General features: G+C 41.3%; 2 protein-coding genes across 2 annotated transcripts in view; one reads left to right on the forward strand and one right to left on the reverse strand.

The window, feature by feature from the left end:
- Window positions 1-2,396: 2,396 nt before the first annotated feature.
- Window positions 2,397-6,413, reverse strand: LOC139459065 (dolichol phosphate-mannose biosynthesis regulatory protein-like). The gene is made up of 5 exons (XM_071240507.1): window positions 6,363-6,413; window positions 5,558-5,589; window positions 4,423-4,512; window positions 3,569-3,671; window positions 2,397-2,487 (listed from the first exon to the last, which is right to left on the reverse strand). Exons 2-5 carry the CDS (start codon window positions 5,558-5,560, stop codon window positions 2,429-2,431), a joined length of 255 nt encoding a protein of 84 aa, XP_071096608.1. The 5' UTR covers window positions 5,561-5,589; window positions 6,363-6,413; the 3' UTR covers window positions 2,397-2,428.
- Window positions 6,414-6,866: 453 nt separating this feature from the next.
- Window positions 6,867-17,650, forward strand: part of LOC139459766 (exonuclease mut-7 homolog) — a 34,374-nt gene continuing 23,590 nt past the window's right edge. Inside the window, exons 1-7 of the mRNA XM_071241428.1 lie at window positions 6,867-7,154; window positions 8,125-8,744; window positions 9,312-9,365; window positions 10,568-10,707; window positions 12,845-12,942; window positions 14,504-14,577; window positions 15,278-15,316. Coding sequence (XP_071097529.1) covers window positions 6,938-7,154; window positions 8,125-8,744; window positions 9,312-9,365; window positions 10,568-10,707; window positions 12,845-12,942; window positions 14,504-14,577; window positions 15,278-15,316 — 1,242 coding nt within the window. The 5' untranslated portion in view covers window positions 6,867-6,937. The remainder of the gene's footprint in view (window positions 7,155-8,124; window positions 8,745-9,311; window positions 9,366-10,567; window positions 10,708-12,844; window positions 12,943-14,503; window positions 14,578-15,277; window positions 15,317-17,650) is intronic.

The following is a 17,650-nucleotide window of genomic DNA, read 5'->3' on the forward strand; positions in this document are numbered from 1 at the left end:
CTGTACATTTCCTTGTAAATAAACAACTGTACATAGATAGGAGTTTGTGTTTGTGTTCCAAAATCTTGAAAAGGTGTTTGAAAATGTAGTGTTGTCTTAAAAAGACGTTTGAAAATGAAGTGTTGTCTTGAAAAGGCGTTTGAAAATGAAGTGTTGTCTTGAAAAGGCGTTTGAAAATGAAGTGTTGTCTTGAAAAGGCGTTTGAAAATGAAGTGTTGTCTTGAAAAGGCGTTTGAAAATGGAGTGTTGTCTTGAAAAGGCGTTTGAAAATGGAGTGTTGTCTTGAAAAGGCGTTTGAAAATGAAGTGTTGCTTGAAAAGGGGTTTAAAATGGAGTTTTGTCTTGAAAAGGTGTTTTAAATGGAGAGTCTTGTGAAGGGGTTTAAAAAATGGAGTAATGTCTTGAAAAGGGGTTGAAAAAAGGAGTAATATCTTGAAAAAGGGTTACAAAAAAAGAGTATTGTCTTTAAAAGGGGTTAAAAATGGAGTGTCGTGCAAAGGGGATTAAGAAATTGAGTGTTGTCTTGAAAAGGGGTTGAAAAAGGAGCACTGTCTTGAAAAAGCATTGAAAATAGAGTATTGTCTTGAAAATGGAGCATCTGAAATATCTTGAAAAGTGGGATGTTTTGCATTGAACACTGGCTTGGAGAAACTTTGGGAGCAGTGAACAAGATAAATCAAATAGCAGACCTTGTGAGAAAATATTAAATATACATAAGCTAGCCAGGTAATAAAAAAGAACTATAGCCAAAGAAAATGTTCCCTGATGGCGATCTGCTCTCCTTTCATTGATTGGCTGAACTGTGAGCTTAGTTTTGGAGGCCCCTGTGGAGATTCCGGGGGCCCAGTATCCTATGCTATTTAAAATGACTAACTGGATGAAGTGGTTAGGCTCGGTGGCTTAGTTGATTGCATGTCATTCATTTCTGATGGTGTGGGATTTTGCTATTGGTATCAAAAACTGATTTGTCTGGTCCAGGCTTGAACACTTACAGGGTGCCATGATAAACAGTGAATATTGCTGACTGTGGTGTTAGTGTAGGAAGAAAGCCCAAAAGGACCTCTATCTATCTGTTTTGACCAGTACGTCCTGGCTACCAAGGGAGGCAACTCTGCACACTGAATGACAGCCCCTAGACCACTAGGCCCCCTTGTGATAGGCATGTAGACCTCTTGATTCGGAGACTGCCCAATAGTAACTAGGGCTGAGATGATGCCCCAAGTCACATTATGATGCAGTGTATATCAGAATAAATGACAAGAGCTGAAGATAAAAGATGAAAGTCCATCTTTCCAAAGGCAAGGGAGTTAACAGACTCTAAAAGTCCAGTCTCCACCCTTGCCAAACTAGACTGGAATTTCTGGCACCCAGTCACGACGATCTGATTGATAATCAACATCTCTACTGTAATAAATGTGAAGTGCATCAAAGCACTTGAGCACCTTAAAAACATGAAAAGAATTACAAAATAACTGTCAACGCCCAGTTGGCGGTACACATGCTTTACAAATCCTTGTCAACCAAAATCTGCACGTTGAAATCCATGTTTACAAACCGAATGTCTTAGTTTGTTACGTGATTTTGATTGGAATAGACATAGATTCGTTGGAAGGTCGAAAAATAAAAAATAAACATTCTCAATTCCAATATTTTCTTGTTTTCTCTAAATGTTACATAGGTAGAAAATAATGCTGGTCCATGAGCTTCTGGGATGAAGTTTTAACAGGTTTTAATTAATCTTCATCATGTATCATGATCATGCAAAGTATCAGTGAATCATCCTTCTCCCATCTTACATGATGGATGGCCGGGATATTAAGGATGGTTTGTTGAAATATCATGAATCCAAAGATGTGGTTTGTTTAACATCTCGCTCAGCATAATTCCAGCTATGTGGTGAAGGCATGCAAATACTCAAGCCTGGACCAGACAATCCAGTGATTGATATTGTAAGCAGCGATCCACACCATCTGGGTACGATAACGCAATCAAGACACTGAGTCTCACCACCCAGTTCATTTGGTTGCCCCAGACTACCAGCAGGGGCATGGCTGGTTGAGTCATATAAGGCGTAGCAATTTCCTTGTGCAGAGTTGCATCCCTTGGGCACACCAGAAACCTGTGATTGTGGGTTTGAATCCCAGTTTGCCCTGATTATGTTTCTAGCTTTGTCAGCACCATACCCGTGCTCGTGGGTAAACATCTGAGACCTGCATCACTTCGGGCTTTCCTCCCACATTAAGCTGACACGCCATGCTGTAACTGGAATACTGTTAAACGTGGCTTTGGACCCAACACACCCTTACGACCAGCATATGTTGCTAGGGACTCATGACAACCCAGAATCCTCACGGGGTGGATCCAAAGAAAGACAACAACGAGAACTGTGGTATAGCAAGAACTTGTATTACAAAACAGTCTTCCAGAATCAGCTCTTCTTGACCTTCTTGGCATTCTTCCGTATCGTGACAACCACCATAAATAAACCTGCAAGTGACAGAAACCAGGATGACAAATGTATTTGCGCTGACGTTGTTTTTGTTTATTGTTTAAAGCCGCACTCAGCAATATTCCAGCTGTATGACGGCAGTCTGTAAATAATCGAGTCTGGATCAGAAAATCCAGGGATTGATATCATGAGCATGAATCCACGCAATTGGGATACGATGACATGCATCAACCAAGTCAGCAAGTCTGACTACCCGATCCCGTTAGTCGCCTCTTACGACAAGCATAGTCGCCTTTTACGGCAAGCATGGGTTGCTGAAGACCAGCAAAGGCATGCAGCACACAAGTCCAAGAATATGTTATCACCTCTTACAATAAGCATGGTTTGCCTAAGTTGCTAAGTTCTAACCCAGATTTTCACAGGTCCTCAGCTCCCTAGGGAGTATACATAACCAAGTGTTGATCCAGCATTTCTAAGAGGGAAGGGGTCCAAAATATAAAAGTCTTCTGTGTGTGTGTGGGGGGTGGATGGTGGGTTGGGGTATGGTCACAAGGGTAGAGACTGTGGCATAAAACAATATTCGTCCATCAAAAGTGTTGCCTACTCAAAGCATGTGAGCTAGAGATCCTTATGCTGGTGGGGTGGGGCACAGGTGGCCCAGTCGCCTAAGGCCCCGCCATTCGCTGTGCAGAGTTGCGTCCCTTGGGCACGCCCAAAACCTATGATTGTGGGTTTGAATCCTGGTTCGCCCTGATTATGTTTCTAGGTTTTTCAGCACCATACCCTTGCTCGTGGGTTTCACAGAAGAGGTTAATCCTGAGACCTGCATCACTTCGGGCTTTCCTCCCACATTAAGCTGACACACCACGATATAACTGGAATACTGTTAAAAGTGGTGTTAAACCCAACTCACTCACTTACTTATGCTGCTGGGACCAAAGGAGTTGTGAGTGGGCAATATTCCAGCAATATCATGGTGACAGACACCAGAAATGGTCTTAGCACATTGTACCAATGTGGGGAATCAAACTCCGCCCTTTGGCATGATGAGAAAATGCTTTAACCCATTGGCTACTCTACAAATGTCTCTGAGATGTGCTGAGAAACAGCTCTACTTACCAATTAAAGCTAAAACTAGGACTCCTGCAATGAGGGGAACAGCGATGGCATAGATTCTGTCTGGGAAAAACTGATGAATCCACTGATCTGGTTCTACAAATGGCTGAAACAGCAGGAAGAAATTAACTGTCAATAGGAATGGGGTGAAAAGCAACACAGATGAGGAGTTACACCATCCAACATTGAACTATCACTCAGGATATATGACGTCATCAAATATGTTGTCATGAACTTGAAAGTGCAGCTTGAATATTTTAAATGTGTAATGTGTATAGGAACTTATCTGACTGATGGCGAGCGCTATAAGAAAAGAATAAAAAGCAAGAAAAAATATTCGGCAACTGTCCTATGTCTGGTGTAGTTGTGGGGCGATACATGGAGGCATCAATTCGCAACTTTTTTCTTCTCGATACAAGTATTGATCACAGTCACACACAAAGTAAAAAGTTTTGATTCTTACCATAAATGTTGTCTTGAATAAGTGTTACACCAAACACTTATTACTAGTGAAAATGAGTAGTGAAAACCTAAATATTTTCATCCATTGCGCCATACCTGACACTGGCAACTGTTAATCATTAGCGGGCCAGGTATTTGGCAATCCTGCCTATGAAAAAGATGGCTTATGCACCACGGAAACACTGCACTTGCACATGCAAGTATCGCGATACGTATCAGATCGTGAGCAAGTTATCGTGATACGTATTAGATGGCACAGTTGGTGTATCGTCCCAGCCCTAGTCTGGTGTATTTAACGTCTACAAAATAGTCCTTTCTATGACTCATGAGTAGGTGTTGCCAAACTGTCGCTGAAGCAGGTGAGCTAGACTCATTAGTGATGCAGTAACACTTACCAGCACGATGACCCACAGCGTATAGTATGAGAAGATGACGCCTGCTAGGCCTACCATCCCCATCCCAGCAACCTGATCGGTTCCTGTTGCCTGCAACATCAACATTGACTCAACATCATTGACTGACAACACTGGTTGCAACATCAACATCGACTCTCTCTTGTTTCTCTTGTTTGTTGTTTAATGCCGCACTCAGCAATATTCCTGCTACATGACGGTGGTCTGTAAAATAATCAAGTCTGGACCAGACAATACAGTGATTGACATCATGAGCATCGATCTGCACAATTGGGATTGATGACTTGCATCGACCAGGTCAGCGAGTCTGACGACCCAATCCCGTTAGTCGCCTTTTACGACAAGCATAGTTGCCTTTTACGGCAAGTATGGGTTGCTGATGACCTATTCTACCCCGGAATCTTCACGGGTCAACATCAATGACCAATCTCATTAAAATAAGACCTTAGTTCTCGCTACCGCTAAACAGAGATCTGAAAGGTCACGTCAGAACGACCTTTCATCCAACCAATCAGAGCGTCGCTTACCAGATTATGAAAGTGACAGTCGGAACGTGATTTCAAATCATGCAAACTAGAACGATAGTTACGGGTTTAAAGACTGAATCCATACAATCTAGCCCATCTATTAATTCCAGAATGTTCTTTTGTTCAGGTTTCAAATTTGTAATCGAGAATTTGTCAAAATATATTTTGAAGCGTAGTCGCCAATTTGAAATAAGTGCCGTAAAGCATGAGAAAGCTGCCTTCTGATTGGTCATTCCATTAGTCGGTCAAAGTTCGGGCAAGGTTGGTCTGACGTGAGAACTAAGATCTGATTTTAATGAGATTGCATCATTGACTGACAACACTGACTGCAGCATCAACATCAAATCAACATCATTGTCTGACAACACTGGCTGCAGCATCAACATTGACTCAATATCAACGTCTGAAAACACTGGCTGCAGCATCAACATTGACTCAACATCCTCATCTGACAACACTCGCTGCAGCATCAATATCAACTCAACATCATTGTCTTACAACACTGGCTGCAGCAAATGTTGGCTTACATATCTATTGTACAGATCCCTGAATATATTTTGAATAATGAAATTAAGAACATTGATACTTGCCATTGTGGTGTCTTTAGTGCGGCCAGATCTCTCTGTAAAGACAACATAGAGTATCATGATTTACCTGGGTCTACCTAGTTTTGAGGTCCAGGGACTCTCAGCGTTACATTGAGGGAGTCCCAGGCTAGTGACATGGCTCTGTTTACAGGATTTCCAACAATTTGCCGCATGTCTTATATTTGCACATGCTCAGGTGTCCAGGGTTTCTTAAGTCTAACACATGGGGATTTCAATGTCAGACTGAACAAAACCAACCATTGATACGATGGAGTGTATATCTTACCAGAACAGATGGGTTGGTGATATGTAACATGCAATCCATTCATCAGACATATTTTATTGCATACCACAGGACTCACACTGTAAATTAATTGCTTCCATTCTCAATTTCCAACATGTATCACAAAGGTTATCAAATTTGTGAACTAATATGACTAAACATTTATTTTTACATCAACTTTCTGAAACCATTCGGAGGATCTACATGTCAATAAATTTTAGTTGGCAGACAAACATTGATGTAGCCTTCAATAAAAAAAAAAATCAGGGATTGCAAATTGGCTTGAGCCTAGCCGCTCTAATCTATGTCTTCTGTGTTCTAATCAATGAACACTGGGGATCGACATGATTCTATTTCATCAGAAAAGCTTCTCTGGACCCTCGAGTCTGGACCCTGGACTGTTTAATAGATTTCAGTTCCGATAGTTCCAGTTAAATATTTCCACTGACACATACTACCTAACAGAACGCGAGAATTGAATATTAACCATACTTAATTAAACACAAAATCATGAATTCAAAATACCGTGTTCATTTACGTGTTTTCCAAGTATCCACAATTTTCGGAAACGGAAACGTGGACCCGGAAGTTAATATGTACCAGTAGAAACCGAACTAGTTTCATTCGGCATAATATATTTTTTTGAAGAACATGTTACGTTTAACTTTATCGTATATTCTTCTTAATTTTATACATAAACATTTGTTTGCACAATTATATAATTTATTTAAAGTAAATAGATAAATAAAAGGAACTAAACATATAATACATATAGTTCAGTTTGTGTATATATAATTAGTTTTTTTTAAACATCTATAAAAAGTGATATTTAGATCTTGCTGAGATGACGGGAAACAACAATTTTGTTAATTGCCTCAAAATGTGCATGAATGAAAAAAGACACATCACATCAAATACACAGACAATTCTCATAGCATAATCGGGATTCAAACATCAAATACATTAACGTTAGATAGTGCATATTTCGTAAGATTTTCATCGACACATTTTTAAGTTAACCGAGTTTGTTTCACATGGTTATTTCTAAGAGTTGCATGATGAATGTCATATAGCCCCTGCAACATTTGACGTTCAATGATATGTTTGTGATTGTGTCAGGTCTATGGATAGTAATTCGGTATTTTATTTATTCCATAACTCGTAAAGATACTGCAGATAAGGCCGTGCAAGTCGAACTGTGTGAAGAGAAAGTGAAACCAATTATCGTTGAAAACCACACCAGGCCATGTAGAACTTTAAACAGTGTTTCTGTGGACGATTGCCCTCCTCTGTATTGCCATCGACAGAAGTGTAAAGGTAATACGGGATCCTTGTGTATTTGGACAGCTGTACAATCTTTTAAACCGACTGTACATGTTTCAGAGACAAACACGCTGTTAAATCAATGTTTGTTGTTTAACGCAGCGCAGACCAAGAGTGTGGACCAGACAGTCCAGTCATTAATAAAATATGCCATGATCCACAGTCAACCAAGGTACCAAGCCGCTTGATACCGTGAAGATGCGGGTTAGAATTTGCTGTAGATGCTTGTTGTATGAGACGACGAACAAGATCAGGTAGTCAGACTCGCTGACTTGGTAGCCTAGATGTATGTCATTGTATCATAATTGTGTACGTCGATGCCCATAATTGCAATCATTGGATTGTCTGGTCAAGGCTCTATTATTTGCAGACTTCCATTACATATTGGCAATAATATGGAGTGCAGCGGTAAACAAAAAAAAAAGAAAGAAAATGATGATACAGGAAGTCACCTCATACAAGCGTATTTATGCAGAAAAACCTCACAGGGATATTGAATATCGTTCTTTTTTGGAATGATATACAAAGATAGAGATCATGATATGATGCGGGGGGCACAGTTGGCCCAGTCGTCTAAGGCGTCGCGATTCGCTGTGCAGAGTTGCGTCCCTTCGGCACGCCAGAAACCTATGATTGTGGTTTGGAATCCAGGTTCGCCCCAATTATGTTTCTAGGTTTGTCAGCACCATACCCGTGCTCATGGGTTTCACCGAAGTGGTAAACGTCTGAGACCTGCATCACTTTGGGCTTTCCTCCCACATTAAGCTGACACGCCGTAATATGACTGGAATACTGTTAAAGGCGGCATTAAACCCAACTGACTCACTCACTGACTGATATGATGTGTATCATGATACAGAAGAATGACAAGCTGAAAATGAAGGATGATTTCTATTGGTACACTGTATATGCTATTTAATCTTATTTTCTGCCTCCAAATTACAGGCAACGGTTCTCATTTCAGTTAAATCTGTCTGTGTTGGAAGAAAGGAAAACAAGAAGAGACCTGCCCACTATTGCAATAAGTCATCAGAATTAATCCATACCACACAAGAACCCAAAATGGCAGAAGCTCCTACAAATTTTACAGAAATTCGCAAAGCGAACCCAAACGCTTCCACCTGGCTGCTGAACGCCATGAACAAACCAGCTCAGACAACGACCAATCAAATGAAAGAATGGCTTGACCACATTGAAGTCAAATGGTTTGATGAAGCCAATGCGAACAGGGCTGCAGTTAATTCTCAGGTGTCGGAAATGCTTACTCGTCACTTTGGAGTGGCATCCAATCCTTATTCAGTGTGTATATATATGATCGAGCGATGTCGAGACTTCTACACAGGTAAAACTACAACACTCTCGTTCTATATCATGAAAGAGTTTGAGCGATGGACCAGACATACCAAGAATAAGATGGACGATCTGTTGACACAGGATATTCGGTTTCACGCCTTTCTCATGGCCACAGAACGTCACATGACATTGTTTGATATGGCTGTGAAAGCATTTAAGCTCAGACATATAGGAAATGACTATTTTCTTCCCGAAATTAAAAAGTTCTTGGAGAAAGGAAAACACAAAGAGGTAAGTTCATCTGACTTGTGTTCATGCTCACCTGACTTAACAATGTTAAAGAGACAATAAAAATGAAGAGGCTTTTAATGATTGGTTTCACATTATGGAAAAAAATACCTTGTTAAATGACACCTTTTAACATGCAGAACTTATAAACTTTTGAAAAAAATGACAGTCTTTTCCCAATTTCCTTGCCAAGTACATACAAACATTGCTTTGTAATTAAAATAATATTGATCATGATCGGGTGGTTGGGGAGTCTGGTAGTTAGCTCGTCAAGCTGAAGGCCCGGGTTCGATTCCACACATGGGGACAAAGTGTGAAACTCATTTCAGGTGTCCCCTGCCATGATGTTGCTGGAATGTTGCCAAAAGCAGTGTAAAAACCAACTCACTCTCTCACTTGATCATGGCACCGGGCATTATACCCAATTTCACTTCGCCTAATGTTACAGTTTTGCTATATCAGCATGATTGATAGCAATGTAAAACTTAACATTTATTACAAGTTCTCCCCCTCAACATGTGTTTAATTGTTTTTTTCACATCACCCGAATTTGTTGCCCTATCTTTGCAGGCCTGTCACTGTGCTGGGAAGCTGGGATTGCAGGGACACTTCTCCATGGAAGAGGTAAACACTGCATCCTCAACAATACAGGGTGTTTTATCTCCATCCATTAGGAAAAATACACCAGTGGGCATTCCGGGTTAGAAAAGGTCCCCAGCAACCTACGCTGGTCTTACAAGGGGACGTGGGGGCACAGGTGCCCAGTTGTCTGAGGCATCTAAGGCGCCGCAATTCTCTGTGCAGAGTTGCGTCCCTTGGGTACGCCAGAAACCTATGATTGTGGGCTCGAATCCTGGTTCGCCCTGATAATGTTTCTAGGTTTGTCAGTACCACACCCGTGCTCATGGGTTTCATCGAAGTGGCAAACGTCTGAGACCTGCATCACTTTGGGCTTTCCTCCCACATTAAGCTGACACACTGATATAACTGGAATATTGTGAAAGCGGCATTAAACCCAACTCACTACAAGGAGACATACTGGATTGGGTGGTCTAGTTGATGATGTCTCAATGTAACACGGTGACATGGATTGTTGCTCACAATATCAATCACTGGTATTCCTGTCCTGAACATTTGATTCTCCCAGGGTCAATCAGAAATATGTCGGATGTGCTCACAAGCTATACTCAAATACAGGGGCAAATTTTAGTGACCACAAACTTGTTTATCAATCCTTGTCCCATCTTGAGGCAAGTGACTATAAAAGTCCCGTTTCCACCCTTGCCAAACTAGGCTAGTATTATTTAGTTACATTTTGGCTGGACTAACAAGTCTATGCATTGTCCAATCTAAATCGTGCATCGAAATCCAGTTCGTAAACTGTCATACAGACAGGTCGACTGCAGGATGTGCACTGCTCACTCGTTGTCAACAGATATTTTCTAAATCTTTTCATGTTTTTAATGAAGGTGCTCACGTGATTTGGTGCACTTGGCGATGTAAGACTCGTTTTATCACAATGAAGATATTCATTATTGATCAGATCATCTTGACTGAGCGCCGCCGTTTTGTTTGAAGCAAATGCAAGTGATACGAGAGGTGGAATCTGATTGGTCAATAGGAGAGGCATACAAGGGACATAACTGGTAATAGCCACTGGTGGCGCTATGATCAAGCCCAGGAATTCCAGCCTAGTTCGGCAAGGGTGGAAACTGGACTTTTAAAGTCAGTTAACTCTCTTGCCCCGGGAAGATGTCCTTGTCCCTGATCGTTGAGTTTCTGTTCAAGATGGGAGACGCTGCAACACTCTGACTCTCTGGTTCCAGATAATACTTCCGCTGCTTCTCCAGGACAAGGTCAACCTGGTGGAGTCGTACGTGATTGGTAACCCCGAGCAACAGAAGGCAGTGGTGCAGCTGCTGGACCACCTGTGTGACCGGGAGACGGACATCAACAGGGTCATCGAGTAGGTCACATGGATTCAAACTTGTGTCGCTGCATTTGTTTACAGGCTTCACATGTATATGAAGTCTACTGTGGTGAATAATGCATGAAAATGTGCATCACTGTTGTGAGAAGGATTGAGACCGCCTCCGTGGTCTAGTGGTAGAGAGTGTCTGCTCGGAGAGCGGAAGGTCCGGGCTTCGATCCCCGGCTGCGTCATACCAATAGACGTTAAAAGATGCTACTTTTTGTTACCCTGTCTGACACTCGGCATTAAGGGGCTTAAACAAGGACTGGTTGGCTTAGAGTCAGTATACTGTGTCTGAGTGGGGTATTCATGTTTAACTGAGGCATGGTATCTCAGTGAACTCGCACTATAAAATCGGCATCAGTCCGGACTAGTACCAGCAGAAACACACACACAAACATGCATGCACGTCACTGTATAAGTGAAATAATCTTGGATGCAGCGTTAAACCCTGTTTAATCTCACCTCACCTCACCTGTTTTGAGTTGAGGCAACAGATACAAATTAGAAGTCAACTGTAAAGGCATTTTAAGCAGAGTTGTTATTTTTTTTCAAATCTCCACTCAGCGGTGTAAAAATACCCAATAATAATAATGATAATGATAATAACAACAATAATAGACTTTATATTGTGCATATTTCCACACCACTCCGGGGCATGCTCAAAGCACTATGATCAGCCCAGTCACTGCGTCACTGTGCACTCAAGAATCATTCTCAGCTCCCTGGGGAGTATACAACCCAAGCTGCCTGTTAGGCGTGAGAAGGTTAACAACCACATTGCCATCTCATCCTACCGGGTACCCAAGCACTGCTGGGTACATTGATGCACTTTTCGAACAAAGTTACACGCCATGTGCATCAGTGTTGGGTCGAACCGAAGCTCTAGAAACTCTCTGGAGCCAAGCAGCCAAAACGCAGTCACCCATCAAAGGATTCATGGCAATTAACACAAGAGAATACCCAATGTGAATGACTGAGAACATAATCTGGAGCTCTGGAACAATGGTTTGGATCCCAGGCATAAAGAAAGTGAACACACGGATGGAAATTAACCAACCCAAAAACCGTCTAGTACGGCATAGCATTTTTTTTTAATATCGCTATTCTTTACCTTGAAGGAAAGAGGCCTAGAATTATACACAATTTTATTCAGTACTTCATGTTTACACTGACAGCCATACAACAACCAGCTGTGTCGTGGAATACAATAGTTCCTCAAAAAGAGAGGTGACGCGAGCATGCTCAACCTTGCTCTCCAGGAACAAAGGTATTCAAGTAATATCATCATTGGATGAGAAAGAATCACCACAGTAAGTCAGTCAGATTTACAACGCGTCGTAATACACATACGTCAAGCACAAGACGTCAAAATAGCCGACACAATAATTGGACGGGAGAGATTTCCAAAGTTATTAATGAACCTGTGCCAGTTACAAGTGTTAGTCATCATTGATCAATTGCACTTTCATTGAAAGGTGATTTTTTAAGATGTGTCAAATAGATACTAAGTTACATTCATTGATTGCTGTAGACTGTCACTGTCAGTTTAGACACGGAGTTGATACTACGATAGTTCGAATGTGCATTTCTTCCTCTTTGTTCACTGGGATTGGTCGTAGCAAGGATATTTGTAAAAGATCATGCAGTAAAACTCTCTGACGCCTCTCAATGTATGCTAAAACATTGAGTTTAAGATTAAAGAGTCTAAATGTTTAGAAACAACACTTCGGCATGTATTCATGCTTGGGAATTCTCAGGGGTTTCCCCAGGAATGTGTAAGTAGTCCTGTCAGTGTTTTCATTATTTCAAGAATACGGTCTCGTGATAAACGTATGAATATCAATTTGTGTCGTTCATACACTTATGAACGTCAATTTCGCGGTCATGTGACTGACCTCTCATCCAGTGGGAAAGCCATATACAGTGTAAACTTCATATTAACCAATTATTACAAGTTGGAGCAAGAAGACTCAAGGTTTTGGCACTGACTACATTGTTGTATGATTATGTCAGTATCTACGCATATCCCATGCAACATTTAATGAACTTATTATAATGAATTCCAAAAGTTGCTTCACAAGGATCATTGCTGGCTGTATAAACAGGGTTCAACTGACTTGTGTTTCAGGTCGGCCGGGGTTCAGAATGTGAAGAGAGACAAGCTTCAGAAAAAGACGCTCAGTAAGCTGGCTGTCCGACTGATGAAACTCTACCAGATCCCACAAGGTACATCCTCAGTTTGATGTGCAGAGTTACTTCCCTTTGCTGTATCATGATCCTTTGATTGTGGGCTTTATTTCCAGACGTGCTCTAATATTGATTGGCTTGTCACGACATATGTGCTCATTGTTTTCACCAGTGTACTGTAGTGTTAAACAGAGCTGCATTACTTTTGGCTGATGTGCGAGTTGACATGCTGTAATATAACGGAAGTACTTCTTTAAAAGGCACATAGAAGTTGGAGTACAAAGTACTTGCTTGATAACCGAATAAGAACCCACATCGAAACATCACTCCTAATTGTAATAAAGAAGTTGTTCATCCATATAGTGTATCCTTACTTTTCTGAAATACAGTTCAAATCGGCAATGAGTGAGTGAATTTGTTTTTTTGCCGCTTTTAACAATATTCTAGCAATATCACGGCAGGGGACACCAGAAATGGGCTTCACACATTGTACCCATATCAGGAATCGAACCTTGGTCTTCAGTGTGACGAGCAAACGCTGTAACCACTAGGCCACCCGACCGCCCTCAAATCGGCATGAAAGCTAAATACCGTTCTGAAGGTATATAATTCATCTCTGTGTATATTATGGACAAGAATAGAAGTGAGAGCATGTAACTCACTCACTCACTCTGTGTACACCTAAAGGTCCTGAACACTATTTTGTCCATATCATCCAAAACTGGTTCCACTGGAAATGTCGTACTGAAATTGAATCAAAATGCTTTGTAGACCATTGTGACATCTTTTTTGATAGGTATTTAGAAGTTGGAGTACTAAGTAAGGATAAAAATTTATGGATAAACAACTTCATCCAACAAGTGAGAATTTATGGATAAAAAACTTCATCAAGAAGTTGTTCATCCATATATTCTTATCCATACATTGTGACATCATAGGTGACAATGATGGCACAATCAAATGACATCACTAATCCCTCTGCCACTAAAGCAGCTGTACTTTCTACACACAAGACATTGGTTATTACTGTTTACAAACTGAAAAGGTTGGAGGAATGAGTTTGGATGAAAGATAGAATCTCACCATCTTGTCTTTTCATATCAGCATGATTATTATATCAACACATCTGTTATTAAAAGTTCTAAAATCCTTGGCAAGCCTTGGTGTTTTAACATTTATTGACTCCTGTTGGCCTATTTCACATGAAAGACACTCAGGGGAGATTCCCTCTATAATTCCAACATCAGGGCTGCCTATTCACAGATACAGTGAAACAAAAATATTATTCCTTTTCATTTCGCAACCTGTGAAGATCCGGGGTAGAAAAGGTCTTCAGCAACCCATGCTTGCCGTAAAAGGCGACTATGCTTGTCGTAAGATGCGACTAACGGGATTGGGTGGTTAGGCTCGCTGACTTGGTTGATGCATGTCATCGATCCCAATTGCGTGGATCGATGCTCATGATATCAAACTCTGGATTGTCTGGTCCAGACTCGATTATTTACAGACCGCCGTCATAGAGCTGGAATATTACTGAGTTCGGCCTTACACAATAAACCAACCCACCTTTTCAATTTACAAAATTAACTTTTCCTTTCAGAGCACTGTCCGAACATTTCCAATGCGCGAGGTGTTGGAGCTCTTAAATACCTGATGTACAAAAGATACATAGAGGTGAGATGCTGAGTTGTTTGTAGTCATAAAGTAATTGATTTGAACAATGAATAATGGTTTACCATTTTGAATATGCATTTGTTTCAGGTATTAACACCATCGTTTGGTGTCTAGTGTTTCCAGAGTGTCAAGTATTGGGTCCTGCCTCTTGTTGGAATCCTCTTTGGAGATTCCAGGTTGGAATTTGCCAGCAGGGTAGCATTAATTTCCAGCCCAGTATATTTGGTGCCACTGGTTCAGTCTTCGGGGGGCACGGTGGCCCAGTCGTCTAAGGCGCCGCGATTCGCTTACAGAGTTGCGTCCCTTGGCCAAGCCAGCGACCTATGATTGTGGGTTCAAATTCCGGTTTGCCCCAATTATGTTTCTAGGTTTGTCAGCACCATACCCGTGCTAGTGGGTTTCACTGAAGTGATAAACATCTAAGACCTGTATCACTTCGGGCTTTCCTCCCACATTAAGCTGACACACTGTGATATAACTGGAATACTGTTAAAAGCGGCGTTAAACCCGACTCACTCACACTCACTTAAATAGTCTTCTATGTTTGTTGTAAGAGGCGACTAACGGGATCGCTGATTTGGTTGATGCATGTCATTGTATCCCAATTGCATGGATTGATGCTCACATTGTTAATCACTGGAGTGTCTGTTCCAGAATTGGTTGATGTGGGTCCAATATGTACATCTTGTTTCTGTTACAGAAAACGTTTGGATCTGGTAGCTGGGACGAAATGGTGAAGGTGGGTAATTCATGTTTGCCTTCCAGTTGTCATAAAGCGTGTCGAAGTTGTCTGAGGTGGGTTTGGATCTCTAATAAGCCCCAATTACAACCCTAACCAGGGACCAGAGAACACAGACAAATGGTTTACAGGTTGTTACACCACACCAGGGACCAGACAACACAAACATTAAGGGTTTACGGGTTGTTACACCACACCAGGGACCAGACAACACAAACATTGAGGGTTTACGGGTTGTTACACCACACCAGGGACCAGACAACACAAACATTGAGGGTTTACGGGTTGTTACACCACACCAGGGACCAGACAACACAAACATAAAGGGTTTACGGGTTGTTACACCACACCAGGGACCAGACAACACAAACATTGAGGGTTTACGGGTTGTTACACCACACCAGGGACCAGACAACACAAACATAAAGGGTTTACGGGTTGTTACATCACACCAGGGACCAGACAACACAGACATAAAGGGTTCACGGGTTGTTACATCACACCAGGGACCAGACAACACAGACATAAAGGGTTTACGGGTTGTTACACCACACCAGGGACCAGACAACACAGACATAAAGGGTTTACGGGTTGTTACATCACACCAGGGACCAGACAACTCAAACATGTCATGATTAAGAAATATTTTTTCAATACATGTTACAACAGAAGTCGTATGTTAATAGTTTTTCTACAACTGCTGTGAAAAATCTTTATGGGCACTGAATCATGTCACAAATGTAGTGTGATATAACAGATTATTATTGAGCATTATTCCCCTTGTTATAGTCTTGTTTTATATATAATCAACTTACATGCTATGGACCACACTAGTTCCCATGCCCCCACTCACTCCAGCACAATGCAACTTGTGTCAGTAAGTCTGCTGTCGTCCTTCACATCACAGCACTGTGATTATTGAGAATTATTCCCCTTGTTATAGTCTTGTTTTATATATAATCAACTTACATGCTATAGACCACACTGGTTCCCATGCCCCCACTCACTCCAGCACAGTGCAACTTGTGTCAGTAAGTCTGCTGTCGTCCTTCACAGCACAGCACTGTGTGGTCAGTCAGGTGTTTGGGGCCCTGGCTTGGCCTGTGATTGGGCCTGCTATTGGGCCTGCTATTGGGCCTGCTATTGGGCCTGCTATTGTCCAGCAATTTACTCCACATGTCACTGCCTTAGAAGATGGAGTTAAAAATATCACAAGAGGGTTTTATCTAGGATTTGGTAGGCAAATTATGAAAAAAATCTTGATATTGTTCAAAATTGGATTTTTTTTATATTCTTATTTTCGTACAATATACATTGATATAAGGGATGGGAAAATTTTAATTTAGAATGGGATGTTTTACTGTCATTTGATCAGGTCTAGATAAGTCTCTGCAGAATGTTTCACTGGTCCAAGGACAAGTGACATATCATTCAACTACAATAAAAGTTTGTTTTTACTGCTCAAAAGAAGTTAAAGACATGATTCTTTCATTTTGCATTTCCCCCATCACACAGTGGCCATATAATTTCCTAGTCTCTTGCTGGCATTAAAACTATGATCCGTCAGACACCTTGTCCACATGCCCCAAAGAGAAAAGACTGACAATTTCCCATGACTCTGTTATGTTGGTGTACTTGCTCAACATAATTACTTTATGGCGTTTTTATCAAAATATACTTGTCAGTAATTTCTCATACCATCACTAAGTAGGTTTTGATGATTTCTCTTCACACAGACCATGTTGTACAGGAGTTTCAAACTCCCAATTGCCTGACACCAGGGGCAAGTGAATTATAAACATTTACTGTCACTATTTGTCTGTGGATAAGTTGAGGGCATCAAATCACTACTGAAATAAGCAAGTTAGTCTTGTTATTTTGCTGCATGTCATGTCAGGCTGCATGAAATGTGCCTCCACCTGTCCAAAGGGGCAGGGGTGGCCCAGTCGTCTAAGGCGCCGCAATTCTCTGTGCAGAGTTGCGTCCCTTGGGCACACCAGAAACCTATGATTGTGGGTTTGAATACCCGTTCGCCCCCATTATGTTTCTAGGTTTGTCAGCACCAAACCAGTGCTCATAGGTTTTACCAAAGTGGTAAAGTCTGAGACCTGCATTACTTTGGGCTTTCCTCCCACATTAAAAGCGGCGTTAAACCCAACTTACTCACTCACTCCACCTGCCCAAATGTCTGGCATATAATTTTAATATTACTTACAGTTCAGTTCTTAGATTCTCAGGAATGAATGGTTGCATTATTTCAACTGAATCTTATTTTTTGTGATTTTTCAATATATGTAATCTCTGAATGCAGCAGGTAACTTTAAAATTTGGCAG

This window comes from Haliotis cracherodii, unplaced genomic scaffold, assembly GCF_022045235.1.
Source record: "Haliotis cracherodii isolate W230 unplaced genomic scaffold, xgHalCrac1.p SCAF_13, whole genome shotgun sequence".
NCBI classification, from domain to species: domain Eukaryota; kingdom Metazoa; phylum Mollusca; class Gastropoda; order Lepetellida; family Haliotidae; genus Haliotis; species Haliotis cracherodii.

Coding starts and splice junctions, on each gene's coding strand:
- LOC139459065 (XM_071240507.1), bottom strand. Junction 3,672..4,422: donor CGCTGTGGGTCATCGTGCTG/GTAAGTGTTACT, acceptor CTGCTGTTTCAG/CCATTTGTAGAACCAGATCA. Junction 2,488..3,568: donor CCTAGTTTTAGCTTTAATTG/GTAAGTAGAGCT, acceptor TGTCACTTGCAG/GTTTATTTATGGTGGTTGTC.